The 25462-nt window shown below is 42.4% G+C and overlaps 1 protein-coding gene across 2 annotated transcripts in view; it reads right to left on the bottom strand.

Annotated features, from left to right (window-relative positions):
* pcsk7 (proprotein convertase subtilisin/kexin type 7) overlaps positions 1–25462 on the bottom strand; it is a 214694-nt gene that overhangs the window by 53693 nt on the left and 135539 nt on the right. For both annotated transcript variants that reach the window (XM_048562113.2, XM_048562114.2), the window contains exons 9-11: positions 23650–23817; positions 16634–16741; positions 12262–12364 (exon numbers count right to left, since the gene is read on the bottom strand). In XM_048562113.2, coding sequence (XP_048418070.2) covers positions 12262–12364; positions 16634–16741; positions 23650–23817 — 379 coding nt within the window. The remainder of the gene's footprint in view (positions 1–12261; positions 12365–16633; positions 16742–23649; positions 23818–25462) is intronic.

The following is a 25462-nucleotide window of genomic DNA, read 5'->3' on the forward strand; positions in this document are numbered from 1 at the left end:
AGAAAGAAAGAGCGCGAGAAAGAAAGAGCGAGAGCGAAAGAAAGAGCGCGAGAAAGAAAGAGCGCGAGAAAGAAAGAGCGCGAGAAAGAAAGAGCGCGAGAAAGAAAGAGCGCGAGAAAGAAAGAGCGCGAGAAAGAAAGAGCGAGAGCGAAAGAAAGAAAGAAAGAAAGAGAGCGAGAAAGGAAGATAGAGAGAGAGCGAGCGAGAGAAAGAAAGAAAGAAAGAAAGAAGGAAAGAAAGAGAGAAAGAGAGAAAGAGAGCGAAAGAAAGAAAGAGAGAGAGCGAAAGAAAGAAAGAGAGAGAGCGAAAGAAAGAAAGAGAGAGCGAAAGAAAGAAAGAGAGAGCGAAAGAAAGAGCGAAAGAAAGAAAGAGAGCGAAAGAAAGAAAGAGAGCGAAAGAAAGAAAGAGAGCGAAAGAAAGCAAGAAAGAAAGAAAGCAAGAAAGAAAGAAAGCGAGAAAGAAAGAAAGCGAGAAAGAAAGAAAGCGAGAAAGAAAGAAGAGAGAGCGAGAAAGAAAGAGAGAGAGCGAAAGAAAGAAAGAAAGAAAGAAAGAAAGAAAGAAAGAAAGAAAGAAAGAAAGGAGAGCGAGAAAGGAAGAGAGAGAGCGAGAGAGAGCAAGAAAGAAAGAAAGAAAGAAAGAAAGAAAGAAAGAAAGAAAGAAAGAAAGAAAGAAAGAGAGAGAGCGAAAGAAAGAAAGAGAGAGAGCGAAAGAAAGAAAGAGAGAGAGCGAAAGAAAGAAAGAGAGAGAGCGAGAAAGAAAGAGAGAGAGCGAGAAAGAAAGAAAGAAAGAAAGAAAGAAAGAAAGAAAGAGAGCGAGAAAGAGAGAGAGCGAGAAAGAGAGAGAGCGAGAAAGAGAGAGAGCGAGAAAGAGAGAGAGCGAGAAAGAGAGAGAGCGAGAAAGAGAGAGAGCGAGAAAGAGAGAGAGCGAGAGAAAGAAAGAAAGAAAAGAAAGAAAGAAAGAAAGAGAGCGAAAGAAAGAAAGAGAGAGAGCGAGAAAGAAAGAGAGAGAGCGAGAAAGAAAGAGAGAGAGCGAGAAAGAAAGAAAGAGAGAAAGAAAGAGAGCGAGAAAGAAAGAGCGAGAAAGAAAGAGCGAGAAAGAAAGAGCGAGAAAGAAAGAGCGAGAAAGAAAGAGCGAGAAAGAAAGAGCGAGAAAGAAAGAGAGCGAGAAAGGAAGAGAGAGAGAGCGAGAGAGAGAGCAAGAAAGAAAGAAAGAACGAAAGAAAGAAAGAAAGAAAGAGAGCGAGAAAGAAAGAGAGAGAGTGAAAGAAAGAAAGAGAGAGAGCGAAAGGAAGAAAGAAAGAAAGAAAGAGAGAAAGAGAGCGAAAGAAAGAAAGAGAGAGAGCGAAAGAAAGAAAGAGAGAGAGCGAAAGAAAGAAAGCGAGAAAGAAAGAAAGAAAGCGAGAAAGAAAGAAAGCGAGAAAGAAAGAAAGAAAGAAAGAAAGAAAGAAAGAAAGAAAGAAAGAAAGAAAGAAAGAAAGAAAGAAAGAAAGAAAGAAAGAGAGGGGGAAAGGAAGAGAGAGAGAGCGAGAGAGAGAGAGCAAGAAAGAAAGAAAGAAAGAAAGAAAGAAAGAAGGAAAGAAAGAAGGAAAGAAAGAAGGAAAGAAAGAAGGAAAGAAAGAAGGAAAGAAAGAAGGAAAGAAAGAAGGAAAGAAAGAGAGCGAGAAAGAAAGAGAGAGAGTGAAAGAAAGAAAGAGAGAGAGCGAAAGGAAGAAAGAAAGAAAGAAAGAGAGAAAGAGAGCGAAAGAAAGAAAGAGAGGGAGCGAAAGAAAGAAAGCGAGAAAGAAAGAAAGAAAGAAAGAAAGAAAGAAAGAAAGAAAGAAAGAAAGAAAGAAAGAAAGAAAGAAAGAAAGAGAGCGGGAAAGGAAGAGAGAGAGAGCGAGAGAGAGAGAGAGCAAGAAAGAAAGAAAGAAAGAAAGAAAGAAAGAAGGAAAGAAAGAAGGAAAGAAAGAAGGAAAGAAAGAAGGAAAGAAAGAAGGAAAGAAAGAAGGAAAGAAAGAAGGAAAGAAAGAGAGCGAGAAAGAAAGAGAGAGAGTGAAAGAAAGAAAGAGAGAGAGCGAAAGAAAGAAAGAGAGGGAGCGAAAGAAAGAAAGCGAGAAAGAAAGAAAGAAAGAAAGAAAGAAAGAAAGAGAGAGAGCGGGAAAGAGAGCGGGAAAGGAAGAGAGAGAGAGCGAGAGAGAGAGAGAAAGAAAGAAAGAAAGAAAGAAAGAAAGAAAGAAAGAAAGAAAGAAAGAAAGAAAGAAAGAAGAAAGAAAGAAGGAAAGAAAGAAGGAAAGAAAGAAGGAAAGAAAGAAGGAAAGAAAGAAGGAAAGAAAGAAGGAAAGAAAGAGAGCGAGAAAGAAAGAAAGAGAGCGAAAGAAAGAAAGCGAGAGCGAAAGAAAGAAAGCGAGAGCGAAAGAAAGAAAGCGAGAGCGAAAGAAAGAAAGCGAGAGCGCGAAAGAAAGAAAGCGAGAGCGCGAAAGAAAGAAAGCGAGAGAGCGAAAGAAAGAAAGCGAGAGCGAAAGAAAGAAAGCGAGAGCGAAAGAAAGAAAGCGAGAGCGAAAGAAAGAAAGAAAGAAAGAGAGAGAGAGAGAAAGAAAGAAAGAAAGAAAGAAAGCGAGAGCGAAAGAAAGAAAGCGAGAGCGAAAGAAAGAAAGCGAGAGCGAAAGAAAGAAAGCGAGAGCGAAAGAAAGAAAGAAAGAAAGAGAGCGAAAGAAAGAAAGCGAGAGCGAAAGAAAGAAAGCGAGAGCGAAAGAAAGAAAGCGAGAGTGAAAGAAAGAAAGCGAGAGCGCGAAAGAAAGAAAGCGAGAGAGCGAAAGAAAGAAAGCGAGAGCGAAAGAAAGAAAGCGAGAGCGAAAGAAAGAAAGAAAGAAAGAGAGAGAGAGAAAGAAAGAAAGAAAGAAAGAAAGAAAGCGAGAGCGAAAGAAAGAAAGCGAGAGCGAAAGAAAGAAAGCGAGAGCGAAAGAAAGAAAGAGAGAGCGAAAGAAAGAAAGAGAGAGCGAAAGAAAGAAAGCGAGAGCGAAAGAAAGAAAGAAAGAGAGAGAGAGAGAAAGAAAGAAAGAAAGAAAGAAAGAAAGAGAGCGAAAGAAAGAAAGCGAGAGCGAAAGAAAGAAAGCGAGAGCGAAAGAAAGAAAGCGAGAGCGAAAGAAAGAAAGCGAGAGCGCGAAAGAAAGAAAGCGAGAGAGCGAAAGAAAGAAAGCGAGAGCGAAAGAAAGAAAGCGAGAGCGAAAGAAAGAAAGAAAGAAAGAAAGAGAGAGAGAGAGAAAGAAAGAAAGAAAGAAAGAAAGAAAGCGAGAGCGAAAGAAAGAAAGCGAGAGCGAAAGAAAGAAAGCGAGAGCGAAAGAAAGAAAGAGAGAGCGAAAGAAAGAAAGAGAGAGCGAAAGAAAGAAAGAGAGAGCGAAAGAAAGAAAGAAAGAAAGAAAGAGAGAAAGAAAGAGAGAAAGAAAGAGCGAAAGAAAGAGCGAAAGAAAGAGCGAAAGAAAGAGCGAAAGAAAGAGAGCGAGAAAGAAAGAGAGCGAGAAAGAAAGAGAGCGAGAAAGAAAGAGAGCGAGAAAGAAAGAGCGAGAAAGAAAGAGCGAGAAAGAAAGAGAGCGAGAAAGAAAGAGAGTGAGAGAAAGAGAGAGAGCGAAAGAAAGAAAGAAAGAAAGAAAGAAAGAAAGAGAGCGAGAAAGAAAGAGAGCGAGAAAGAAAGAGAGCGAGAAAGAAAGAGAGCGAGAAAGAAAGAGAGCGAGAAAGAAAGAGAGAAAGAAAGAGAGAGAGCGAAAGAAAGAGAGAGAGCGAAAGAAAGAGAGAGAGCGAAAGAAAGAGAGAGAGCGAAAGAAAGAAAGAAAGAAAGAAAGGAAGAAAGAAAGGAAGAGAGAGAGCGAGAGAGAGAGCGAGAGAGAGAGCGAGAGAGAGAGCGAGAGAGAGAGCGAGAGAGAGAGCGAGAGAGAGAGCGAAAGAAAGAAAGAAAGAAAGAAAGAAAGAAAGAAGGAAAGAAAGAGAGCGAAAGAAAGAAAGAGAGAGCGAAAGAAAGAAAGAGAGAGCGAAAGAAAGAAAGAGAGAGCGAAAGAAAGAAAGAGAGCGAGAAAGAAAGAAAGAAAGAGAGCGAGAAAGAAAGAGAGAAAGAGAGCGAGAAAGAAAGAAAGAGAGCGAAAGAAAGAAAGAGAGAGAGCGAAAGAAAGAAAGAGAGCGAGAAAGAAAGAAAGAAAGAGAGCGAGAAAGAAAGAGAGAGAGCGAAAAAGAAAGAGAGAGAGCGAAAAAGAAAGAGAGAGAGCGAAAAAGAAAGAGAGAGAGCGAAAGAAAGAAAGAGAGAGAGCGAAAGAAAGAAAGAGAGAGAGCGAATGGAAGAAAGAAAGAAAGAAAGAAAGAGAGAAAGAGAGAAAGAGAGCGAGAAAGAAAGAAAGAAAGAAAGAAAGCGAGAAAGAAAGAAAGAAAGAGAGAAAGAGAGAAAGAGAGCGAGAAAGAAAGAAAGAAAGAAAGAAAGAAAGAAAGCGAGCAAGAAAGAAAGAAAGCGAGAAAGAAAGAAAGAAAGAAAGAAAGAAAGAAAGAGAGAGCGAAAGAAGGAAAGAGAGAGAGCGAAAGAAAGAAAGAGAGAGAAAGAAAGAAAGAAAGAAAGAGAGCGAGAAAGAAAGAGAGAGAGCGAAAGAAAGAAAGAGAGAGAGCGAAAGGAAGAAAGAAAGAAAGAAAGAGAGAAAGAGAGCGAAAGAAAGAAAGAGAGAGAGTGAAAGAAAGAAAGAGAGAGAGTGAAAGAAAGAAAGAGAGAGAGCGAAAGAAAGAAAGCGAGAAAGAAAGAAAGAAAGAAAGCGAGACAGAAAGAAAGAAAGAAAGAAAGAAAGAGAGCGAAAGAAAGAAAGAGAGCGAAAGAAAGAAAGAAAGAGAGAGAGCGAAAGAAAGAAAGCGAAAGAAAGAAAGCGAGAGCGCGAAAGAAAGAAAGCGAGAGCGAAAGAAAGAAAGCGAGAGCGAAAGAAAGAAAGCGAGAGCGAAAGAAAGAAAGCGAGAGCGAAAGAGAGAGAGCGAAAGAAAGAAAGAAAGAAAGAGAGAGAGAGAGAAAGAAAGAAAGAAAGAAAGAAAGCGAGAAAGAAAGAAAGAAAGAAAGAAAGCGAGAAAGAAAGGAGAGAGAGCGAAAGAAAGAAAGAGAGAGAGAAAGAAAGAAAGAAAGAAAGAAAGAAAGAAAGAAAGAAAGAAAGAAAGAAAGAAAGAAAGAAAGAAAGAAAGAGAGAGAGAGCGAAAGAAAGAAAGAAAGAAAGAAAGAAAGAAAGGAGAGCGAGAAAGGAAGAGAGGAAGAGAGAGAGAGAGAGCGAGAGAGAGCAAGAAAGAAAGAAAGAAAGAAAGAAAGAAAGGAAGAGAGAGCGAAAGAAAGAAAGAAAGAAAGAAAGAAAGAGAGAAAGAAAGAGAGAGAGCGAGAAAGAGAGAGAGCGAGAAAGAAAGAGAGCGAGAAAGAAAGAGAGCGAGAAAGAAAGAGAGCGAGAAAGAAAGAGAGCGAGAAAGAAAGAGAGCGAGCGAAAGAAAGAAAGAAAGAAAGAAAGAAAGAAAGAAAGAAAGAAAGAAAGAAAGAAAGAAAGAAAGAAAGAAAGCGAGAAAGGAAGAGAGAGAGAGCGAGAGAGAGAGCGAGAGAGAGAGCGAGAGAGAGCGAGAAAGAAAGAAGGAAAGAAAGAAGGAAAGAAAGAAGGAAAGAAAGAAAGAAAGAAAGCGAGAAAGGAAGAGAGAGAGAGCGAGAGAGAGAGCGAGAGAGAGCGAGAAAGAAAGAAGGAAAGAAAGAAGGAAAGAAAGAAGGAAAGAAAGAAAGAAAGCGAAAGAAAGAAAGAGAGAGAGCGAAAGAAAGAAAGAGAGCGAGAAAGAAAGAGAGTGAAAGAAAGAAAGAGAGAGAGCGAAAGGAAGAAAGAAAGAAAGAAAGAGAGAAAGAGAGCGAAAGAAAGAAAGAGAGAGAGCGAAAGAAAGAAAGAGAGAGAGTGAAAGAAAGAAAGAAAGCGAGAAAGAAAGAGAGCGAGAAAGAAAGAGAGCGAGAAAGAAAGAGAGCGAGAAAGAAAGAGAGCGAGAAAGAAAGAGAGAGCGAAAGAAAGAAAGAAAGAAAGAGAGCGAGAAAGGAAGAGAGAGAGAGAGCGAGAGAGAGAGCGAGAGAGAGCAAGAAAGAAAGAAGGAAAGAAAGAGAGCGAAAGAAAGAAAGAGAGAGCGAAAGAAAGAAAGAGAGCGAGAAAGAAAGAAAGAAAGAGCGAGAAAGAAAGAGAGAGAGAGTGAAAGAAAGAAAGAGAGAGAGCGAAAGAAAGAAAGAGAGAGCGAAAGGAAGAAAGAAAGAAAGAGAGAAAGAGAGAAAGAGAGCGAGAAAGAAAGAAAGAAAGAAAGAAAGCGAGAAAGAAAGAAAGAAAGCGAGAAAGAAAGAAAGAGAGAGCGAAAGAAAGAAAGAGAGAGCGAAAGAAAGAAAGAGAGAGAGCAAAAGAAAGAAAGAGAGAGAGCAAAAGAAAGAAAGAGAGAGAGCAAAAGAAAGAAAGAGAGTGAAAGAAAGAAAGAGAGAGTGAAAGAAAGAAAGAGAGAGTGAAAGAAAGAAAGAAAGAAAGAAAGACAGAAGGAAAGAAAGAAAGAGAGAAAGAAAGAAAGAGAGAAAGAAAGAAAGAGAGAGAGAGCGAAAGAAAGAAAGAGAGAGCGAAAGAAAGAAAGAGAGAGAGTGAAAGAAAGAAAGAAAGAAAGAAAAGAGTGCGAGAAAGAAAGAAACAGAGAGCGCGAGAGAGCGCGCGAGAGAGCGCGCGAGAGAGCGCGAGAGAGAGCGCGAGAGAGAGCGCGAGAGAGAGCGCGAGAGAGAGCGCGAGAGAGAGCGCGAGAGAGAGCGCGAGAGAGCGCGAGAGAGCGCGAGAGAGCGCGAGAGAGCGAGAGAGAGCGAGAGAGAGCGAGAGAGAGCGAGAGAGAGCGAGAGAGCGCGAGAGAGCGCGAGAGAGAGCGAGAGCGCGAGAGAGAGAAAGAGAGAGAGAGAGCGCGAGAGAGAGCGCAAGAAAGAAAGAAAGAAAGAAAGAAAGAAAGAAAGGAAGAGAGAGAAAGAAAGGAAGAAAGAAAGGAAGAAAGAAAGGAAGAAAGAAAGGAAGGAAAGAGAGAAAGAAAGGAAAGAGAGAAAGAAAGGAAAGAGAGACAGAAAGGAAAGAGAGACAGAAAGGAAAGAGAGACAGAAAGGAAAGAGAGACAGAAAGGAAAGAGAGACACAGAGACAGAAAGAGCGAGAGAGAGAGAGAAAGAGAGAAAGACAGAGAAAGAGAGAGCGCGAGAGAGAAAGAGAGAAAGACAGAGAAAGAGAGAGCGCGCGAGAGAGAAAGACAGAGAAAGAGAGAGCGCGCGAGAGAGAGAGAGCGCGCGAGAGAGAGAGAGAGAGCGCGCGAGAGAGAGAGAGAGCGCGAGAGAGAGAGAGAGAGCGCGAGAGAGAGAGCGAGCGCGAGAGAGAGAGAGAGCGCGAGAGAGAGAGAGAGCGCGAGAGAGAGAGAGAGAGCGCGAGAGAGAGAGAGAGCGCGAGAGGGGGAGGGGACAGAGAGAGACAGAGAGAGACAGAGAGAGACAGAGAGAGACAGAGAGAGACAGAGACACACACACACACGGGGAGAGGGGAGGGAGACAAAAAGGAAGGGGAGAGACGGACAGAGCGCGACAGAGAGAGCGAGGGAGGGAGGGGAGACTGAGAGACAGAGCGCCAGGGAGAGAGAGAGAGACAGAGCGCACGAGAGAGTGTGAGATGGAGAGACAGAGAGATGAAGCATGGGCAATTCAAGACAGGGAGAGAGATGGCGGGCAAATGAGGAAGAGACGAACAGGAGCTTATCAGAGAGAGTGACAGTGTAAACATGCAAAAGGATAGAGTGCTGAACATGTGAGTGCATGTGGGAGAAGGAGCGTTACAATAAGTTGGCGAGAATACAGCAGGAGGGAAAATGGAGGAGTGTGGGGACACCAGGCTCATTTGAATGTTAACCAGGAAGTAAAGTCAATTTTAATCCCAGGCTTCAATTAATGCCAGTACATAAAAATGACCTCCTAACTGAGGCCAGCAGAGGCAATGTTCACTCCTGCTTCTCCTGGGCCCCAAAATAAATCCTCATATAGATTTTCAAAAATACAACGTATGCTCTGCTGTATGCTGTTCACTTTGGCTGGTTTAACACTGCATGGCCCTTGTAGGACTCCAAGCAGGTAGAGGGTGGTGATTAAAAGTGCCAGAGGGCGAGTGAGTTCCGGAAGTGAGACAGCACATATCAGATGTTGCCAATAATCCAGGGCGAGGCAGCGCGGCTGGGAGAGAGAACCATTGTCCAAACCATGACCACTGCCAGCTAGAAAGAACACTGGCAACTGATAATAGACAATAGACAATAGGTGCTGGAGTAGGCCATTTGGCCCTTCGAGCCAGCACCACCATTCATTATGATCATGACTGATCATCCACAATCAGTATCCTGTTCCTGCCTTATCTCCATAACCCTTGATTCCACTACCTTTAAGAGCTGGATCCCCCAGAAAGTTACCTGGGTCCCTGGATTAACAGTCCAGCAATTATCTACGAGGCCATCACCTCCCCTACATTGTTCTTTCAGTGTTGCTGGGTCAACATTCTGGCACCCTTTTCCTATCAACCCTGGTTATACCTTTAGCAGGTCGACGCAGTGGCTCAAGGCAGCAGCTCAATACCACCTTCGAGGGTAAATAGAGACAGGCAAACAAATGCTGGCCGAGCCAGCAACACATATATTCTGCGAATGAACATAAAGAAAATTCTGCTGACTGAAATAGAGCTGTCATCTTTTCTATTTGTTAAATCCACTTTGTAAAGACATTCGCTTGGCTCAAAAATCTGGGCATTTGAAAATATTTTTAAAAATCAGACAGAGAGAATATCAGGAATGCAGAATAAACTCAAAACACACACCACTTTCAAACATTCTTTAGAAATCTTTACAAAAAGGCTTATGGCTGCTTCCAGTGATGACTGAATGATGGACGAACATCCATGAATCATGCCTGAAAACAATCTATCATCTGTAGAAATTACTCAACAATAGTTAGCCAAAGAATGCAGGCTGCTGAAGGATGGATTTGTTCAAAGTGTTTTGCAGACATCAGGTGACGTTAACAGAGGACAACTTACCAAAGCAGATTAGTTAAAAATTGAGAAATTCAGTCCTTCTGCCAATGAGTTTCCACAGTGGCTTCCTTCAGCCTGTAAGAGGGGTTGGTGAGGCAAAATACGAGGGAATGGACCTGCGGAATATTTCTGGCTGGTATTCTGTCCCTGTTTCTCACTTCAGAAACAGCTGATCAGTCAGCTGATCTCAGTGGTGTTGATTTTTGAAGGGAAAAGAAAACAGCAAGATTGTTGAAGTGAATTATACAGCTCTAGTGATTGGCTTGTCACTGGACTAGTCATCAAAGACCCTTGCTAATGTTCTGGGGAGATAACTTTAAATCTCACTATAGCAGATGGTGGGATGTGAATTCAATAAATACCTAGAATTAAATGCTCGTCTAATGGAGACCATGTAACAATTGTCTATTGTCCTAAATGAGGGCGGCTCAGTGGTCAGCACTGCAGCCTCTCATCATCAGGGACCCGGTTTGATTCCAGCCTCGGGCGACAGTCTGTGCGGAGTTTGCACATTCTCCCAACATCTGCGTGGGTTTCCTCCGGGTGCTCCGGTTTCCACCCACAGTCCAAAGATGTGCAGGTTAGGTGGTTTGGCCATGCTAAATTGCCTGCAGTGTTCAGGGAGGTGTGTTATAGCGGGATGGGTCTGGGTGGGATGCTCTGAGGTTTGGTGTGGACTTGTTGGGCCAAAAGGGCTTGTTTCCACACTGTAGGGATTCTATGAAAATCCCATCTAGTTCACTACCGACCTTTAGGGAAGGGAATCTGCTGTCCTCACCTGGTCTGGCCTACAACGTGACTCCAGACCCACAGCGATGAGGTTGACTCTTAACTGCCCAATGGGCAATTAGGGTTGATCAATACATGTTGCCTAGCCAGCAATGCCCTCATCATGCGAATGAATAAATAAAAATCCTATCCATAAATAAATAAAGCACAAAAATCAAATGTTGAACCAGATTTGATTAAAATTGATGGCATATCTTAAAATAAAGTAATGAAGAATAGAACGTCCATTCCTGTAATGCCTTGCATGAGCTCAAGACATTCCAAAATGCTTTAAAGCCAATGAGGTTCCTTTGAAGTGCAGTTCCTATTGTTGGAAACGTGACAGCTGACTTGCAGAGAGGTCAGGAAGGTAAGCTTTTCTAAAGCATTGTAGAGAGATGGATAAATAACACGTAGGGCACTGAGGGTGTTCTTCTCTGAATTCTGTCATGGGATTTTTCACATTCACCTGACAGCACATGGGAGCATTGAGTTAATGTCTCTGCATGTCCTCAGGACACTGGAGTGTCAGCAGAGTAGCAGTGCACCTGCCTATTGGTTTACCTGAGCTGAAGGTGAGAATTTGTCTGCTTTTGCTGTCCCCATGAGCCAGGGACGTGTTACCTTCTTAGGGCACTGCAGCCAGTCTGCAGCTTTCATCTACAGGATTGTAGCAGGTTACCTGCTTGTTTGAATACAGGACATGCCATTGTGTGCTCTGAGCGAGAGCAGCGCAGTCGGTTCCATGGTGTAACGGTTAGCACTCTGGGCTTTAAAATACAGAGGTGCTGAGCAGAAGGCTAAGTCTGACGTATGAAATGCTGAGACTGACAAGCGAGGCAGTGCGTGCGAATTATGTGAAAAATATATTTTAATTCTCAAAAAAAGGAACACAAAATGTTGTATAAAACCCATTGCAAGATATCTCAGAAGCCAGCGTAATGAAAACAGACACTAAGTTAGCTGGGAAGAAATGATGAAAGCTCCAGTGAAAGTCTTAATTGCTGGTTTTAAATATTGAGAGAGTAATAGGGACCAATGAGCTCATGAGGAGTGCTGGAGAGTAACTGTTGAAGCCACTATTGGTCAGGCAAAGGGAGAGGGAATCCTTTATTCTTTAAAGGGATGAGGGCATCGCTGGCTTGGCAGCTTTTATTGCCCATCCCTAATTCCTCAGAAGGGCAGTTTGAATCAACCACATTGCTGTGGGTCCGGAGTCACGTGTAGGCCCGATCAGGGAAGGATGGCAGTTTCTCTCCCCAAAGGACATTGGTGAACCAGATGGATTTTTCTGACAATCAACAATGGATTCACGGTTATCATTAGATTCTTAATTCCAGATATTTTATTGAATTCAAATTCCACCATCTGCCATGGTGGGATTCAAACCCAGGTCCCAAGAACATTATCTGGGTCTCTGGATTAACAGTCCAGTGATACCACCACCAGACCATCACCTCTCCTGAATATATTAAAGTCAGAGGGCCGATGGATGTCGAAGCAGTTGGAGGTTGGAAGAGACTGCATAGATAAGGTAAAGCAGATTGTGCAACGATTTGCTGGTCAGGAGCTGACATTTGGGGTAGTGCTGGGATGGAAGCAAACGTAGCTTCTGATCTGTTGCTAATGGATGTGGTGGGAATCTCAACAATGTACAGCAAATGACAGTGAACTTATGGCCTCAGGAGGTACCAAACATTATTTAAGCAGCCAGCAAAGAAAAATCTGATCAGGCTTTGGAGCTACTCATCTCTGAAGGGTGCAAAGTCAGGGGTGGTCTGCAAATGGAAGTGAAATACAGGCAGCTGGCATCTGCCAAGACAAAAGTACTGGTGTATATATGTACGCATCACACACATCACTATGTTAACAGTCACAGGCACGCAAGATCAAGTATTCAAAAGGAAAAGGCATCAGCGTTTGAACAAATGTGGAGTTTAAGAAGTAAATGCTGGAGGCCAGCTGAATACTGACAAAGTCACAAAGACGCAAGACAGGTTTCAGAGATCGAGAGTGTAAGGGGCTTTAACTGGGGTCATGCTGCGCAACACCTTTCTGTACTAGTTGCACGAGACAGGGTAGATGCAAGATGCATGTCCCCGATGATCAGCGAGTCCAGAGCCAAGGCTTACAAATCTCAGGATATGGGTTAACCATTTTGGACAGAGATGAGGAGAAATTCCTTTACCCAGAGTGGCGAACCTGTGGAATGCGCCTATACAGAAAGTAGTTGAAGCCAAAACTTTCGGATACAGCCCTTGGAGCTAAAGGGATCAAAGGATATTGCGGGGGGGACGACAGGCAATCGAGCTGAAAGATCAGCCACGATCATACTGAATGGAGGAGGAGGCTCAAAAGGGATGAATGGCCTAATCCTGCTCCTACTTTTTATGTTTCTACCCATTAACCAAAGAGATCCCTACTTACCATTCCAGGTAATTTCCAGCTTGTGGGGATGTAAGGGGATGAGCTTGGCCTCTTTCTCAAGGGGACTGGTATAAGAGCTGAGGAACGGCACGGATTCCCAGATCTGGATTGGAAGATAGACACACAGAGGTTTCACATATTCACCCAGCTCCACCTAAGTTCACAGTCTATTATAGTCCTGTACAATTCGCTTGTCTGAGCAATAACTTGAACTTTGCTCAAACATTTTGCTGAAACTTTTCATCTTGCAATCATCAGGACAAACAAAGAATGCAAAATTTCACACAGTCACAATAACATAGACTAAAGGAGAAAATAAAAATACAAAACCTTGTTCAAAAGCACATACCAGAACTTACATCAATGGAAGTCCGGAACAAATTTCACAGATTCAGTAAAAATGCTAACAGTGTGAAATAAAAACATAGACAGTACTTTGTCTAAGTAGCTACCAATGGCCTGTAGTTCAATTTCATTTCCAGTCCTTCCCCTACCATCCCAGAGGTGAACAAGTCCAAACCTGGAACAAGTCCAAACCGGCCAGCTCTTTAAGAAAGTTTTTGCACCCCTGAGGTTCACTTTTGTTTCCACTACATGTTGAGCTTCCTGTCACATACAGCAGCGATAAATCAGAATTGAGCCTGCAGGCATCAAACCACATCCCAGTCCATGGAACCACTGACAAATCTCTAAAAGCATGGCTACTGCAAGTAAACTTGGATCGCGTTAAGACGATGACACAAGGCAATCCTTTTCATTCACAGCAGGGAATGTGAACATTGTGAACGTAGCACTGGGTGGAGGATTGGGGTGTCCTGTGTTGCCATCACAGCATTACATCTGAGCAAGGTGTGAAACTAAATATGGAGATTTGTGATAAGGCTCCACAAAAAAATTGGTGACCATTAAAGCTCTTGAATTGCTATAAAACTCGAAATGTTTCAGTAATTTCAAGCACGTAGCTATTCAGGCTGCCAGTCCCACGTTACTACTTGATTTTTAAAATCCTATTAAATGCCTTGGTTAGTCATACAGCAAGGAGAAAGACCCTTTGGTCTGCCCAGTCAGTGCCAACCATAGTCCCAAACTAAACTCGTGTGGCCCACATCCCTCCAAACTTTTCTTATCCAAATGTCTTTTGAGCCGTGTAACTGCATCTGCATCCATCACTTTCTCTGGAAGTGCATCTTGTACATGAACCACTCTGTAAAAAACGTTGGTCCTCCAGTCCTTTATAAATCTTTCTCCTTAAAAATATGTCCCCTGGTCTTGAAATCCCCCACCCTGGGGAAAAGACACCTGCCATTCACCTTATCATTACCACTCAGTATTTTATAAACCTCCATAAGGCCACTCCTCAACCTCCTGCAATTGCTCAACTATTCCCGAACTTCTCAAGGAAATAAATGCTTTCCAGCCAAATTCTACCAACAATATAGATCAACAAATTATCCTTCTGATCTTTCCAATTTCTTTTCACTTGCTTCCATTCCTTGTTGTTTCCTGTATTTTGTTTGGTGAATTGTGTCTCATGGTTCTAGTTTTGCTGTCAGACTTTGATCTAGACCGTGGATGTAATTCAACATAATTCTACGTAATATGACATCGAGGGTGCTTTCCATATAACAGGGGATTATCTAATGTTAGAAGTTATGACTTGCTTTCCGTTATCAGTTGCTCAAGGGAGAATGGGTTGGTTTCCAGAACTAACGCAAGCTGACATAAATATTGGTCAAGCATTGACAGCAGTGCGTGCTCTCTACAAGATGACCTGCAGAAATTCTTCATGGCTTGTTACTTAGCACCTTCCAAACCCATGGCCACTTCCATCTGGAAGGACAAGAGCAGTGGATACATAGGAACACTACCATCTGCAAATCCCCCTCCAAGCTACTCACTATCCTGGCTGGGAAATAAATCACCGTTCCTTTGCCGTCACTGGGTCAAAATCCTGGAATTCCGTCCTTAAGAGCATTGTGGGTCCACTTGCAGCACACGGGCTGCAGCGGTTCAAGAACAGAGCTCACCACCACCTTCTCAAGGGCAACAAGACACGGGCATTAAATTATGGGATAAAGGACTTAAATTATGAGAACACTGTGCATGACCTTGGTTTTGATTCTTTTGGGGTTAGAATGGATTAGGGTGATACATACCAAATTGATAAAAGGGCTCAAGCATCTAAATAGGGAAGGTAGAGATATTTAGAATATGGCAGCAGACTCTTAAAATCAGAAGGAAACCATTTAGGATTGAAACTAAGAAATACTTTTTCACACAGAGGGTGGTAGAAATGCGGAATTTTGTTCCCCGCAAAAAGCTGCTGATGTTCAAGTAACTGAGAATTCCAATTGCGCGACTGATAGTGTTTCATTCGCTAAGGGTGTTGAAGAAGATGCAGCAATTAGGGGCAAATGGAATTGAGGTACAGGCCAACCAAGACCTAATCAATTGGTGGAACAGTCTCAACGGGGATGAATAGCCTACTCCAGTTCCTACTGGGACAACACAGTACACAAATGTCTTTCCAAGATAAGATAGAGTATAATGGGCGAGGACACGTGCCTAGTAGGTCTTGAGGCACAGTGAGTAGCATCACTGCTTCTGAACCACCTGCTCCAGGTTCAAGTCTTACTTCAGGACGTGATGTCCAGGGAAGGTATGCTCATAACATGGCCAACTGAACTGCAAATCCTTCCAACTCAAACCACCGCAGGTAGTAAGAAGAGGAGAGATGCCTGATTATTCACGTGTTGGAAAAAAACTGGAGTGACCACCAGCACCATCCATAGCTCTGTGATACAACACACAGGCAAAGACAAATGTTACTCCAACAACTCCAACTCTCAGGAGGTAATTGTGAAGTTGGTGGGCGATATGTAACCGGGCAGCAGTGGAACTGTGAGAAGGACAGTGCAGAGCTTCAAAGGGTATGCCATGTTGGTGGAGGAGGCAAGTAGGTGGCAGACTGAAATTCAAGGCAGAAAAGAATGAGGTAATGCATTTTGCTACAAAGAACATGGAGACAATACAAAATAAAAAGCAGCATTCTAAAGAGGTGTGCAGGAACAGACTTGCAGCTCTATGCATAAATCAGTAAAAGTGGAAGGTACCAGAGAATGGCTTCCACCATTTTTCACTGTACTGCTGCACTCCTGTATAGATGACAATAAAATATAAACGTAAATCAAGCAGTGAATAAAACGTACAGAGTCCTTGGTTTTAGTAATAGGAGCAGAGCGTACAGGAATGAGGCAGTTATGTGGAACTTTTATTAGGCAATAGTTAGATCACTAGGTCAGCTGGGCACCACATTTTAGGAAGGACGTAAACATGTTGGAAAGAGCGAAGTAGAGTTTTACAAAAATGGGTCGGGAATGCGAGGATTCAGTTATGCAGACAGAGTGGAGAAGTTGGAAAGGAGATGGCTTAGAGAAGATTTGACAGGGGCTGGACAGAGGAGGCAGGGGCAAACTGTTCCAATAACCAAAAAAAAACTAGAATGAAACGTCACACTTATAATGTAAATTGCAGGAGAAGCAAACAAAAAGGGATATGAGCAAAAACCTTGTTCCTACATGGAGTATTTAAGGTCTAGAATGTACTATATGGAAGTGGGGTGGGGTCAAGTTCAATTGAAGCATTCAAAACGATCACGGGATGGTTATTGAATAGAAACAATATTCAGGGTTATGCATAAAGGGCAGGAGAATGGCACTAAGTCATGATACTCATTTGAAGTAGCTAGTACAGACAGGATAGACTGAACAGCCTCCTTCTGCACCGTTACAATACTGTGGTTCCTTTTGGAACGAGTGACGATGAGGTGGGGGGTGGGGGCAGGGTTGAGGTGCAGTTTCTGGTTGACTCAGCTGGGCAGATGGCTGAATTTGGTCGGATTGGTCACAGCGGCACAAAGTTTTATTCCCATTCCCGCCTGAGTGAATTCAGGAGCTGCCTCTTTGCTCGACCCATTGTGGAGCTTGTGGTGTTCTCAGTCAGGAAGATAAATATAAGCGATGCCATCCAGAACACATGAAGTGATCTGGGAGACACTTTGACTGAGGCTGTTCTCTCAGACTCCCGTGTTTCATCAATTCAGGCCAACTGTTCAATAGCAAAAGCGATACGTTATTTTCCTTTAAAAATAACATTATTTTATTGTTTTGGCAATTATGCATCGATTATGTTGTCAGGAAGCCGATCCTGAACAGTACTGAGCACAGGACAGTGCGAAGGCAAGAGGGCCGGCGATGAGAACGTCATTAAATTTAGCATATGCTTCCATCAGCCGACCTTTCCACTTTCCAAGCCTAATTAACACCATTTTCTGGGATCATAATACCAAAATAATATCAGCATAACTATGTACCTTGGCAGCATTAACCATCCTCCAGGCGTTAAGCAACCCAAAACCATGCTGGTGACTATGACTGAATCCAGCACCATTCACTTCCCACTTAGCGATGCGGTCATCAAACTTAAGAGGGGAAAAAAAGACAGAATTAAAGCGACATTGTGAGGAGTGAATTAAGAGCCATTTATCCCTCAGTAGTTCTTATTCTCCCCACACCCCTTTACAACATCAAATCCCATTAGAAGATGCTCGCCACAGCTCAGTGGATAGGCTGCTCAACTCTGAACCCGAACTTGTGCGTTCTAGCCCTAACCATGGTACGCAGTTAGAGAGTCATTCATGGTCCAACCTGTCCATGCCAAACAATCCCAAAATAACCAGTCCCACCTGCCTGCTCCTGGCCCATATCCCTCCAAACCTTTCCAATACATGTCCTTGTCCAAATGCTTTTTTAAAATGTTGTAATTGTACCTGCATCCACCACTTCTTCAGGAAGTTTATTCCACATGCAAACCACCTTGTGTAAAATACCCCTCATGTCCTTAACCCTCTCTCCTCACACCTCCTCGTGACCACCATTAATTCCATCTGCACCCCTTATTATTTTAAAAACACCTATAACGGTCACCTCTCAACATCACCTACACTCCAGTGAAAAATGTCCCAGCCTATTGAACCTTTCTTTAGAACTCAAATTTTCCATACCTGGCTACATCCTGGTAAATCTCTTCTGAACCCTCTCCAGCTTAATAATATCCTTCCTCTAAGTGGCGATCAGAACTAGACACAGTAGACCAGAACAGGCATCACCAATGTCCTGAACAACCTCAATATGATTTCCCAACTCCTATACTCAAAGGATTGAGCAATTTTTAAACACACTGTCCAAATGTGACGCAAACTTCAAAGAATCATATACCTGAACCCTTAGGTACCAGCACTGTTCAAGGCCCTACCATTAACTGTACAAATCCTATCTTAGTCAAAGTGCTGTCATCCTCCTTTAGCTGAGGGGTCATCATCTTGCCCAGTTGAACTTATTAAAAACTGAACGCACTGTTTCAACAGAAGAGCAAGGAGGCTCTCTGAGAGGTTCTGGCCAATATTTTTTCCAGGTGCAATGTCATTAAAACAAACACTTCAGTCATTTTCTGAAGGAGCATCAAACTTTCCAGCTCCTCTGATGCTGCTTGGCCTGCTGTGTTCATCCAGCCTCACACCGTGTTACTTCAGTCATTGTCGTTTGAGTGAGCACACCACATCCAAGTTGGAAAATGGGATGAGTGTAGTAAGATCATTTCTAACTGGAGCTGACTAGATATGCTCCTTCTGTGCTGTGAACATCCATGAGTTAAACTAGCTGCTTAGTTTCTGATATTACAGCGGTGACTATGGGCTGTTCCTGGATTGTGAGCAAGGTTCCTGAGATCATTTGCAAAATGACTTGTACACAAGTTGGAACAAAAGCAGGACGGTATAAAGCAGGCGTTCGTAAGTACAGGAAATGTCTATAAGTCAGATCTTTAAAACTGCACCCTGAATGGGATCACCATTGTAACTATGAGCGTTTGCAAATCAGAGACCTGAATGATACTTCATTGGTTGTAAAACACTTCCAGAGGTAGTGAACCGTACAATATAAATTCTTTATTCTACTGAATGGTACTAAAACTCAGACGTGGTCAGTCAAACAAGTAAGTTCAAATGCTTGAACTGACACATACTGAATCAATCGTGATGCCACTTTATTTTCTGTGTTGATAAAATCTAAAGGGGAAGTTATGTAACCATAGCCCAAGGCAACGGTGTTTCCTCACATTATATTAGCCACAACTTCCCCAAAAGTAAAGTATACTTTGGACTTTACACTTGTAATTTCCAATAAATGTTGTTTATTTGGACCTCCTGAAGCATGTGCAGGAACCAGAGCACAATTAGAATCACTCATTTGGAGCACATTAAACCCTGGGCGACGTTTAGAAACTAGCTAGGCAAGGAGGGAAAGTAAGGGCAAAATGGGGGACAAAAAAAGATGGATTGTGTGTGATGGCACTTGCTGCTGATCTTGAAAAATGCCCAGTTACCTCTACAGTGTGGGCTTCCTCTTTCCCAATGTCGCATTGAATCTGGCAACACATCAACGGGAAGTCCAACAATAGAGAAGCAGTGATGTCATCAAGCAGGGTAAGCACCCAATCACACTGAAGTATCCTCATAGACAGCAAACCCGCAAGCATAAATTGCTGAAACTATTCACTTTTAAGTTTTAAATTTACAAAGAGCACAATTAATTGTGCCATATCTCAGGAGTTTAAAATAAACTTTAAAAGCAATTTCTAAAATATTTTTAAAAAGGTATGTGGAATTTCTAATTGCAGTAGAGAAATGTTTTGTTCAACAAATATGGCTCATAAAAAACAACTAGCCTAATCACAGTCATGTGACCACTGTTGGTTGACATAAAAATGAATCTGTTTCACTCATGGCCTGTTCTGGCCTACATGTGGCTCCAGACCCACAGCAATATGGTTGACTCTTAACTTCTCTCTAGACAATTAGGGATGTACAAAAAACGCTGACTTAACCAGCGGTGCCCATATCTCTTGACCAAATAATAAAGATATTAATCTTCCTGAGTTAGTGAGGTTTTAGCAGTACCTGTGAACTTCGTGCATTGTTAAAAACCCAGTTAAGGCTCATCTAACAACGTGTCACGTTTTTCAAAGGATTTTTCAGCATTGCCAAGAGCATAAGAGTTGAAATACTCAACAGTTAATGGTTTCCCATTGATTTCAGCCTAGTAGAGGTGGGAACATGAGGGTGTGGGTGGTAAGGGGTTCCTCAACCATGTCAGCTAATGATATGCAAACCCCTGGGGTTCCACACGAAGCTGCGCACATGTGGACTCTGGGTATTGCTCTCAGTGTCAAATGAGTAATGGGAATGAAGACTGATAGCCATCATCAGCCACAAAATCTGGGCTCAACATGGAGAAAAGATGGAAGGTAGTCTTGTGCTCCTGTGCTGTAAAATCCAAATATGGGGCACGGGGACTGATGGAGGTAGATTAAAAAAAAAAATCAACAAACAAGTTTTTGCTGTGACTTCTCATCAAATGCTTATTAAAAAAAATCCCTTTCTATTCAAAACATACATCCCATTGCCTTTTATATTTCTCTAAATTCTTGAAATATCTATTATGTTGATGAAGAACAGTCTGTCCATTACAAATCCAGGCTGACTGCCATTGTTTATATCTGTATAAAGGCACTGTGGAATTTATGATGGAAAACATGGTAAAACACACCGCACACAGTTCCTCAAAAATGATCTACATTATAATGTGAATTGGTTCCTGCTGGAGTGGGATGTGAACCCATAACCTTGTCACTCAGAGTCCAACTGTGAACAATAGTTGACAACCAAGGAGCCCTGGAGTTTTCAACTGCAGTTCCAGTTTAGAGAAAGTAACACAATACCGGCTAGTGAATGAGCTTCTGATCTGAGAGGCCCATTCACTTTTTGATCAAGGCTCTTTTTAATGAGGATTTCATCCAAGTCTCAATGAGTGGAGAAATAAAACAGTGGTCAAGAGAGTCAAGGGGTCAGAAAAGCAGACAAGCAAGTGGAATGGAACCCACAAACACTTCAGGCACCACCTTACTGATTGGGGGAGCACAGAGTCATAGAGATGTACAGTGTGGAAAGAGACATTTTGTTCCAACTTGTCCATACCCACCAAATATCCTAAATTAATCTCGTCCCATTTGTCAGCATTTGGCCTGTAACCCTTTAAACCCTTCCTATTGGCCAAGTGGCCTACTCTAGCTCCTAAGTCCGATGTTCCTACATCAGCACTTTATTTTTAAATGGAGGTAGCTGAATATAGCTTACAGGATGATTAGAAGGTACAATAAAAAGCTGTCAACTGATAATAGAAGAGGGCTTCTAGCTGTCAGCAAAGATTGAAGATGATGGGGCTCTTATCTCCAGAGAACAGTGTTATGATAAGATGTGTTAATGTGTTAGACGTGATAAGTGCGCTCAGCCATAAAACCACGAGATGTAGGAGCAGAACAGGCCATTCAGTCCATGGAGTCTGCTTCATTATTCGATCACAGCTGATATGTCTCTCAATCTCATTCTCCTGCCTTCTCCCTGTCACCCTCGTTCCCCTTACCTATCAAGAATCTACATACCTCTGCCTTAAAGGCACTCAATACTTGGCCTCCTCTGCCCTCTGTGGCAGTAAATTCCACAGATTAATCATCATCTGGTTGAAGAAATTCCCCCTTATCTCAGCTCATCTCTGAGACTATGCCCTTGGATCTTAGTCTCGTCCATTAGTAGAAACATCTTCTCCACACCTACTCCGTCCTGGCATCAATATTCTGTAAATTTCGATCAGATCCTCACTCATATTTCTTAAATCTAGCGGGCACAGAACTAAAGTCCTCAACCACTCCTCATATGAATGGGATCATTCTTGCAAACATCTTCTGACCCCCTCCAAGTACAGCATATCCTTCCTTAGAAACAGGACCCAAACTGCTCACAATATTCCAGATACGATCTGACCGGAGCCTTATGCAGCCTCAGCAGTGCATCCCTGCTCTTGTATTCTAGCCCTCTTTTGAAATGAATGCTAACATTGCATTCACCTCCAAAACTGCCAACTAAACCTGCATGTTAACCTTGAGAGAATCCTGAACTAGGTCCTTTTGTGCTTCAGATGTCTGAAATATTTCCCCATTTAGAATTCAGTCAATTCTCCTCAGCTAAGTGTATAACCTCACACTTTCCCACATTGTCTTCTATCTGCCACTTCTTTGCCCACTTCTTTTACAGGCTCACTGCTTCCTCAACACAACCTGGGCCACCACCTGTCTTTGAGCAATCTGCAAACTCAGCTACAATGACCATAGTTCCTTCATTCAGATCATTAACGAATACAGGAATAGCTGTGGTTCCAACATGGACCTCTATGAATCTTTACTAGTCACTGGCTGCCATCCTGAAAAAGACCCCCCTCTCTGCCCAATGCCAGTCAGCCAATCCTCCATTCATGCCAGGATTTTGCCCCTATGGACTCTGAATTTATTTAGTGGGCTCATGCAGCACCTTGTCAAAGGCTTTCTGGAAATCCAAATACATCACATCCACTGCTTGTCCTTCGTCTAACTTGCTCATTACCTCCTCAAAAGAATTCTAGCAGATTTATCAGGCTTTACTTCTCTTTGATCAAGCCGTGCTGACTCAGTCCTTTTTTACCACGCACTTCCAAGAACTCGGCAATAATATCCCAAATAAAGGATGCTAAAATCTTACTAATGCATGAGGTAAGGCTAACTAGCTGATAATTTCCCACCTTCTGCCTCCTTCTCTTCTTTAACAGAGATGTTACATTTGCCATTTTCCAGTCCCCTGGGCTCCTCCCTGATTCCAGTGATTCCTGAAAGATCACCATGAATGCTTCCATTATCTAATCAACTATCTCCTTCAGTACCCTGGGGTGTAATCCATCTGGTCTGGGTGATTTATCCACTTTTCCCTCATTGATGGCCACTACAGCGAGCTCTGCCCTCGACTCTCTTGAACTCTTATTGTGCAGGGAGGTCATGCTGGAAATGTGTAAGATGCTGGTTAGACCACAGCTAGAGTATTGTGCGCAGTTCTGAAATCCACATTACTGTAGAGGGTGCAGAGGACATTTACCTGGATGTTGCCTGGGCTGAACAGCTTTAGTTATTGAGACAGATTGGATAATCTGGGGTTGCTTACATTGGAGCAAAGGAGACTGAAGGAGGACATGACTGAGGAGTACAAAATTATGAGGTGCATGGATAGGGCAGACAGGAAGGGGCTTTTTCAGCTGGTGGAGGAATGAATGACCAGAAACAAAAATTCAAAGTGAGGGGCAGGAGGTTTAGAGGAAATATGAGGAAAAATGTTTTCATCCAGAGGGTGGTCAGGATTTGGAACTCAATGCCTGTAAGACTGGGGGAGGCAGAAATTCTCAAGATATATTTAGAAGGGCAATGGTGATGCCCAGGCACACAAGGCTGTGGAGCAAGAGCTAGAAAGGGGGATTAGAACAGATGTTTGTTTCTGACCAGCACAGACTCAATGGGCTGAAGGGCCTATTTCTGTACAGTAGGCCTCTATTACTCATGGCTAAGATGTAGGTACACATCCAAAGAAGGGTATGCTAAACTACTATCAATCAGTACCCAGCACAACAGGACATGATATATTGGACAATCAGAAGCAGCAGCGACAGACAATACTAAGCTCCAAGTGTGCATTAGTCAAAAGTCAGATTATTTAGAGGCAACATGGCAGCTAGCAAGCCTGAGCAGGACGTAAACTAGCGCGGGTGTAGTGCAGAGGACAGCATTCCCTTGTGGGGAATGCACCTTCCGGCCCATGGCTTAAGAAAGGACTGTAGTGCTTAACTTTTAACTGTACTTACTTTTCAATTTTTGTACCTAGGTACCTTTGCATGTGAGATGGTGCTGGGATGGCAATATTGCACACATTTCACTGTACTGTTGTATCCCTGTACTTGATTACACATGACAATAAAGCCTAAATCTAAATCTAAAATCATCAATCCTGGTGTGCTATTGGGAAATTTGCATCTAAGAGATGAGCAACACAACAAAGAGAAGACTGAAGAGTGGCCTGATGGAGGTCTTTAAGGTTATGGAATTGTTTGATAGAAAGCTGCTACTTTCATTTGCAAGGACGACAGAGCAAGGGGCCAAAATTATGCAACAGACACTAATAAATCATTCAGGAGAACCATCTTTGTCTAGAGGGTGATGTGAATGTGGCGTGCAGTTGACATATGTGGTATTGAATTATTTAAAGAGAAGCTAGGTAAGCAAAGGAATGAGAAAGGATAAACTTATTTAACTGAGTCAAATAGTGGCTAAGTCTTGATAAACAACAGAATGGAACTAATGGGTGACATAGCAAAGGACCATGTGTAAAAGGTGATCGCTTGTTCAGTTTTGCTATGTTCTTACCCGTATAGATGTGAAGACAATGATATGTTGAACGTCCCTCCACGTCAGACATGGACGAACCTGAAGCATCAGAGCAATCATTCCCGCAGCGAGAGGGGCAGCAGCCGAGGTTCCTGTGTGGCCTTCAGTACAGCCTGTGCCCTCTTGCATATCCCAGTCAGAGGTCACCTGTACAGTTAGAGCATTAAACAGAGAGAGGGTCAGATTAATTAACACTGCATCAGAGAGAGACTTGTGTCAATAAGTGTAATCAATCCTGGACAATATTCATACCTCGGTCAACTTAAAAAAGTATGTGACCTAGTAATCATGGCATACAGTCAGTTCTGACAGAACACATATTTCTTCAATGCAAATTGGTTTTAATGTAATTGAAGAATTATAGAATGATATTTCTAGAATGCAAACTTTCCCTACCTGTATTGGCTATGAGCAATGCCATCCCCATTATTTTAAATGGCGCTGTTATTGCATGATTTCCTTCGATGGTGAGATTGCATGAAAACAGAACTATTACGTTATATCAGAACTGACTGTACTTCAAACGGTCACCATTCTCCCCTCAGACAGTGTGGATGTAGTTTGCCCTGTATTTTGATATTTCTTGAGAATTTGTCGTAATGAATGCAAGCTGAAATGTCGCTGTTTTTCATGAACGTTCAAATTAACATTCTAATTAATGTGTAACATAATTGAATGCATAGAATTAAATAATTTAACAACTTTTACATTGATTTTATTTATTATTGGCACATGTACTTTATTTTGCATGCAGTACAGGCAGATCACACCTTGCAAACTGCATTAGGGTGACGGAACAGAGTCAAGAATACAATGTTACAGCTGCGGAGAAGGTGCACAAAGTGAGATCAACATTAAATTTGAAATCTGAGGGATTCATTCAGAAATCTGATAACATGGGGGAAATGAGGCTGTCAATAAACATTAAGCAAGCAATATCTAGTTGTTATATTGCTATTTATCAGATTGCTAGGTGCAAATTGGCTGTTGTATTTCTTACATTTCAACAGTGACTAAGGGAGTTCAGGGTTGAGTGGTGGAGAAAGCAGAGCTCATCCTGACCACGCAGCAATTACCTTGCTGAATGGTACAGCTGTCTTGAATGGCGAACTGGCCTAATCCTGCTCCAATGTCCTCTGCTCAAAAATACTTCACTGATTGAAAGTATTCGTGATAGCAGCTGTGGAAAAGCAATTTCTCTTTGCTCCCTTTTCGCTCATCCATTTGGCATTTTTGTCATGGTAGGTGTGACATTCACTTTCAATGCAGTTGTTTGATCCACTGAATTTGACAATTATATACTTTTAAATTTTGTATTGGCTTGCCTACAAACAGGAATTGCGCTCTAACTTCATGTTCTTCTCTCTTTTGGGACTTGTGCCTGCCTTCAATAGCTCACACCTAAAAAGTTGGCACTTCAACAAGTCTGGATATTACTAAGCTGGAGGGAGTTCAGAAAAAAATTACCAGGATATTGCCGGGCCTGGAGGGTTTGAGTTATAGGGAGCGGCTGGGACCTTTTTTTCATTAGAATGTAGGATGTTGAAGGGTGATCTTACAGGTTTATAAAATCATGGCACAGGTAGATGAGGTGAATGGCAGGTGTCTTTTGTCTAGGGTTGGGCCTATTACAGTTCATCTCTCAAATGTGGTAACTGGTTTCAATGGTGTATGATGATCTATTGATCAATCTTGTCCTTTTTATTGAGATCAAAGGGACAGGAGTGTGTTAACTCCAAAGGGATTCTCTGCCAACTCTTCCTGCTCAATGGAAGTGTATGTGCAAGGGCTT

The sequence above is a fragment of the Stegostoma tigrinum genome, chromosome 32 (genome assembly GCF_030684315.1).
Source record: "Stegostoma tigrinum isolate sSteTig4 chromosome 32, sSteTig4.hap1, whole genome shotgun sequence".
Classification (NCBI taxonomy): Eukaryota; Metazoa; Chordata; class Chondrichthyes; order Orectolobiformes; family Stegostomatidae; genus Stegostoma; species Stegostoma tigrinum.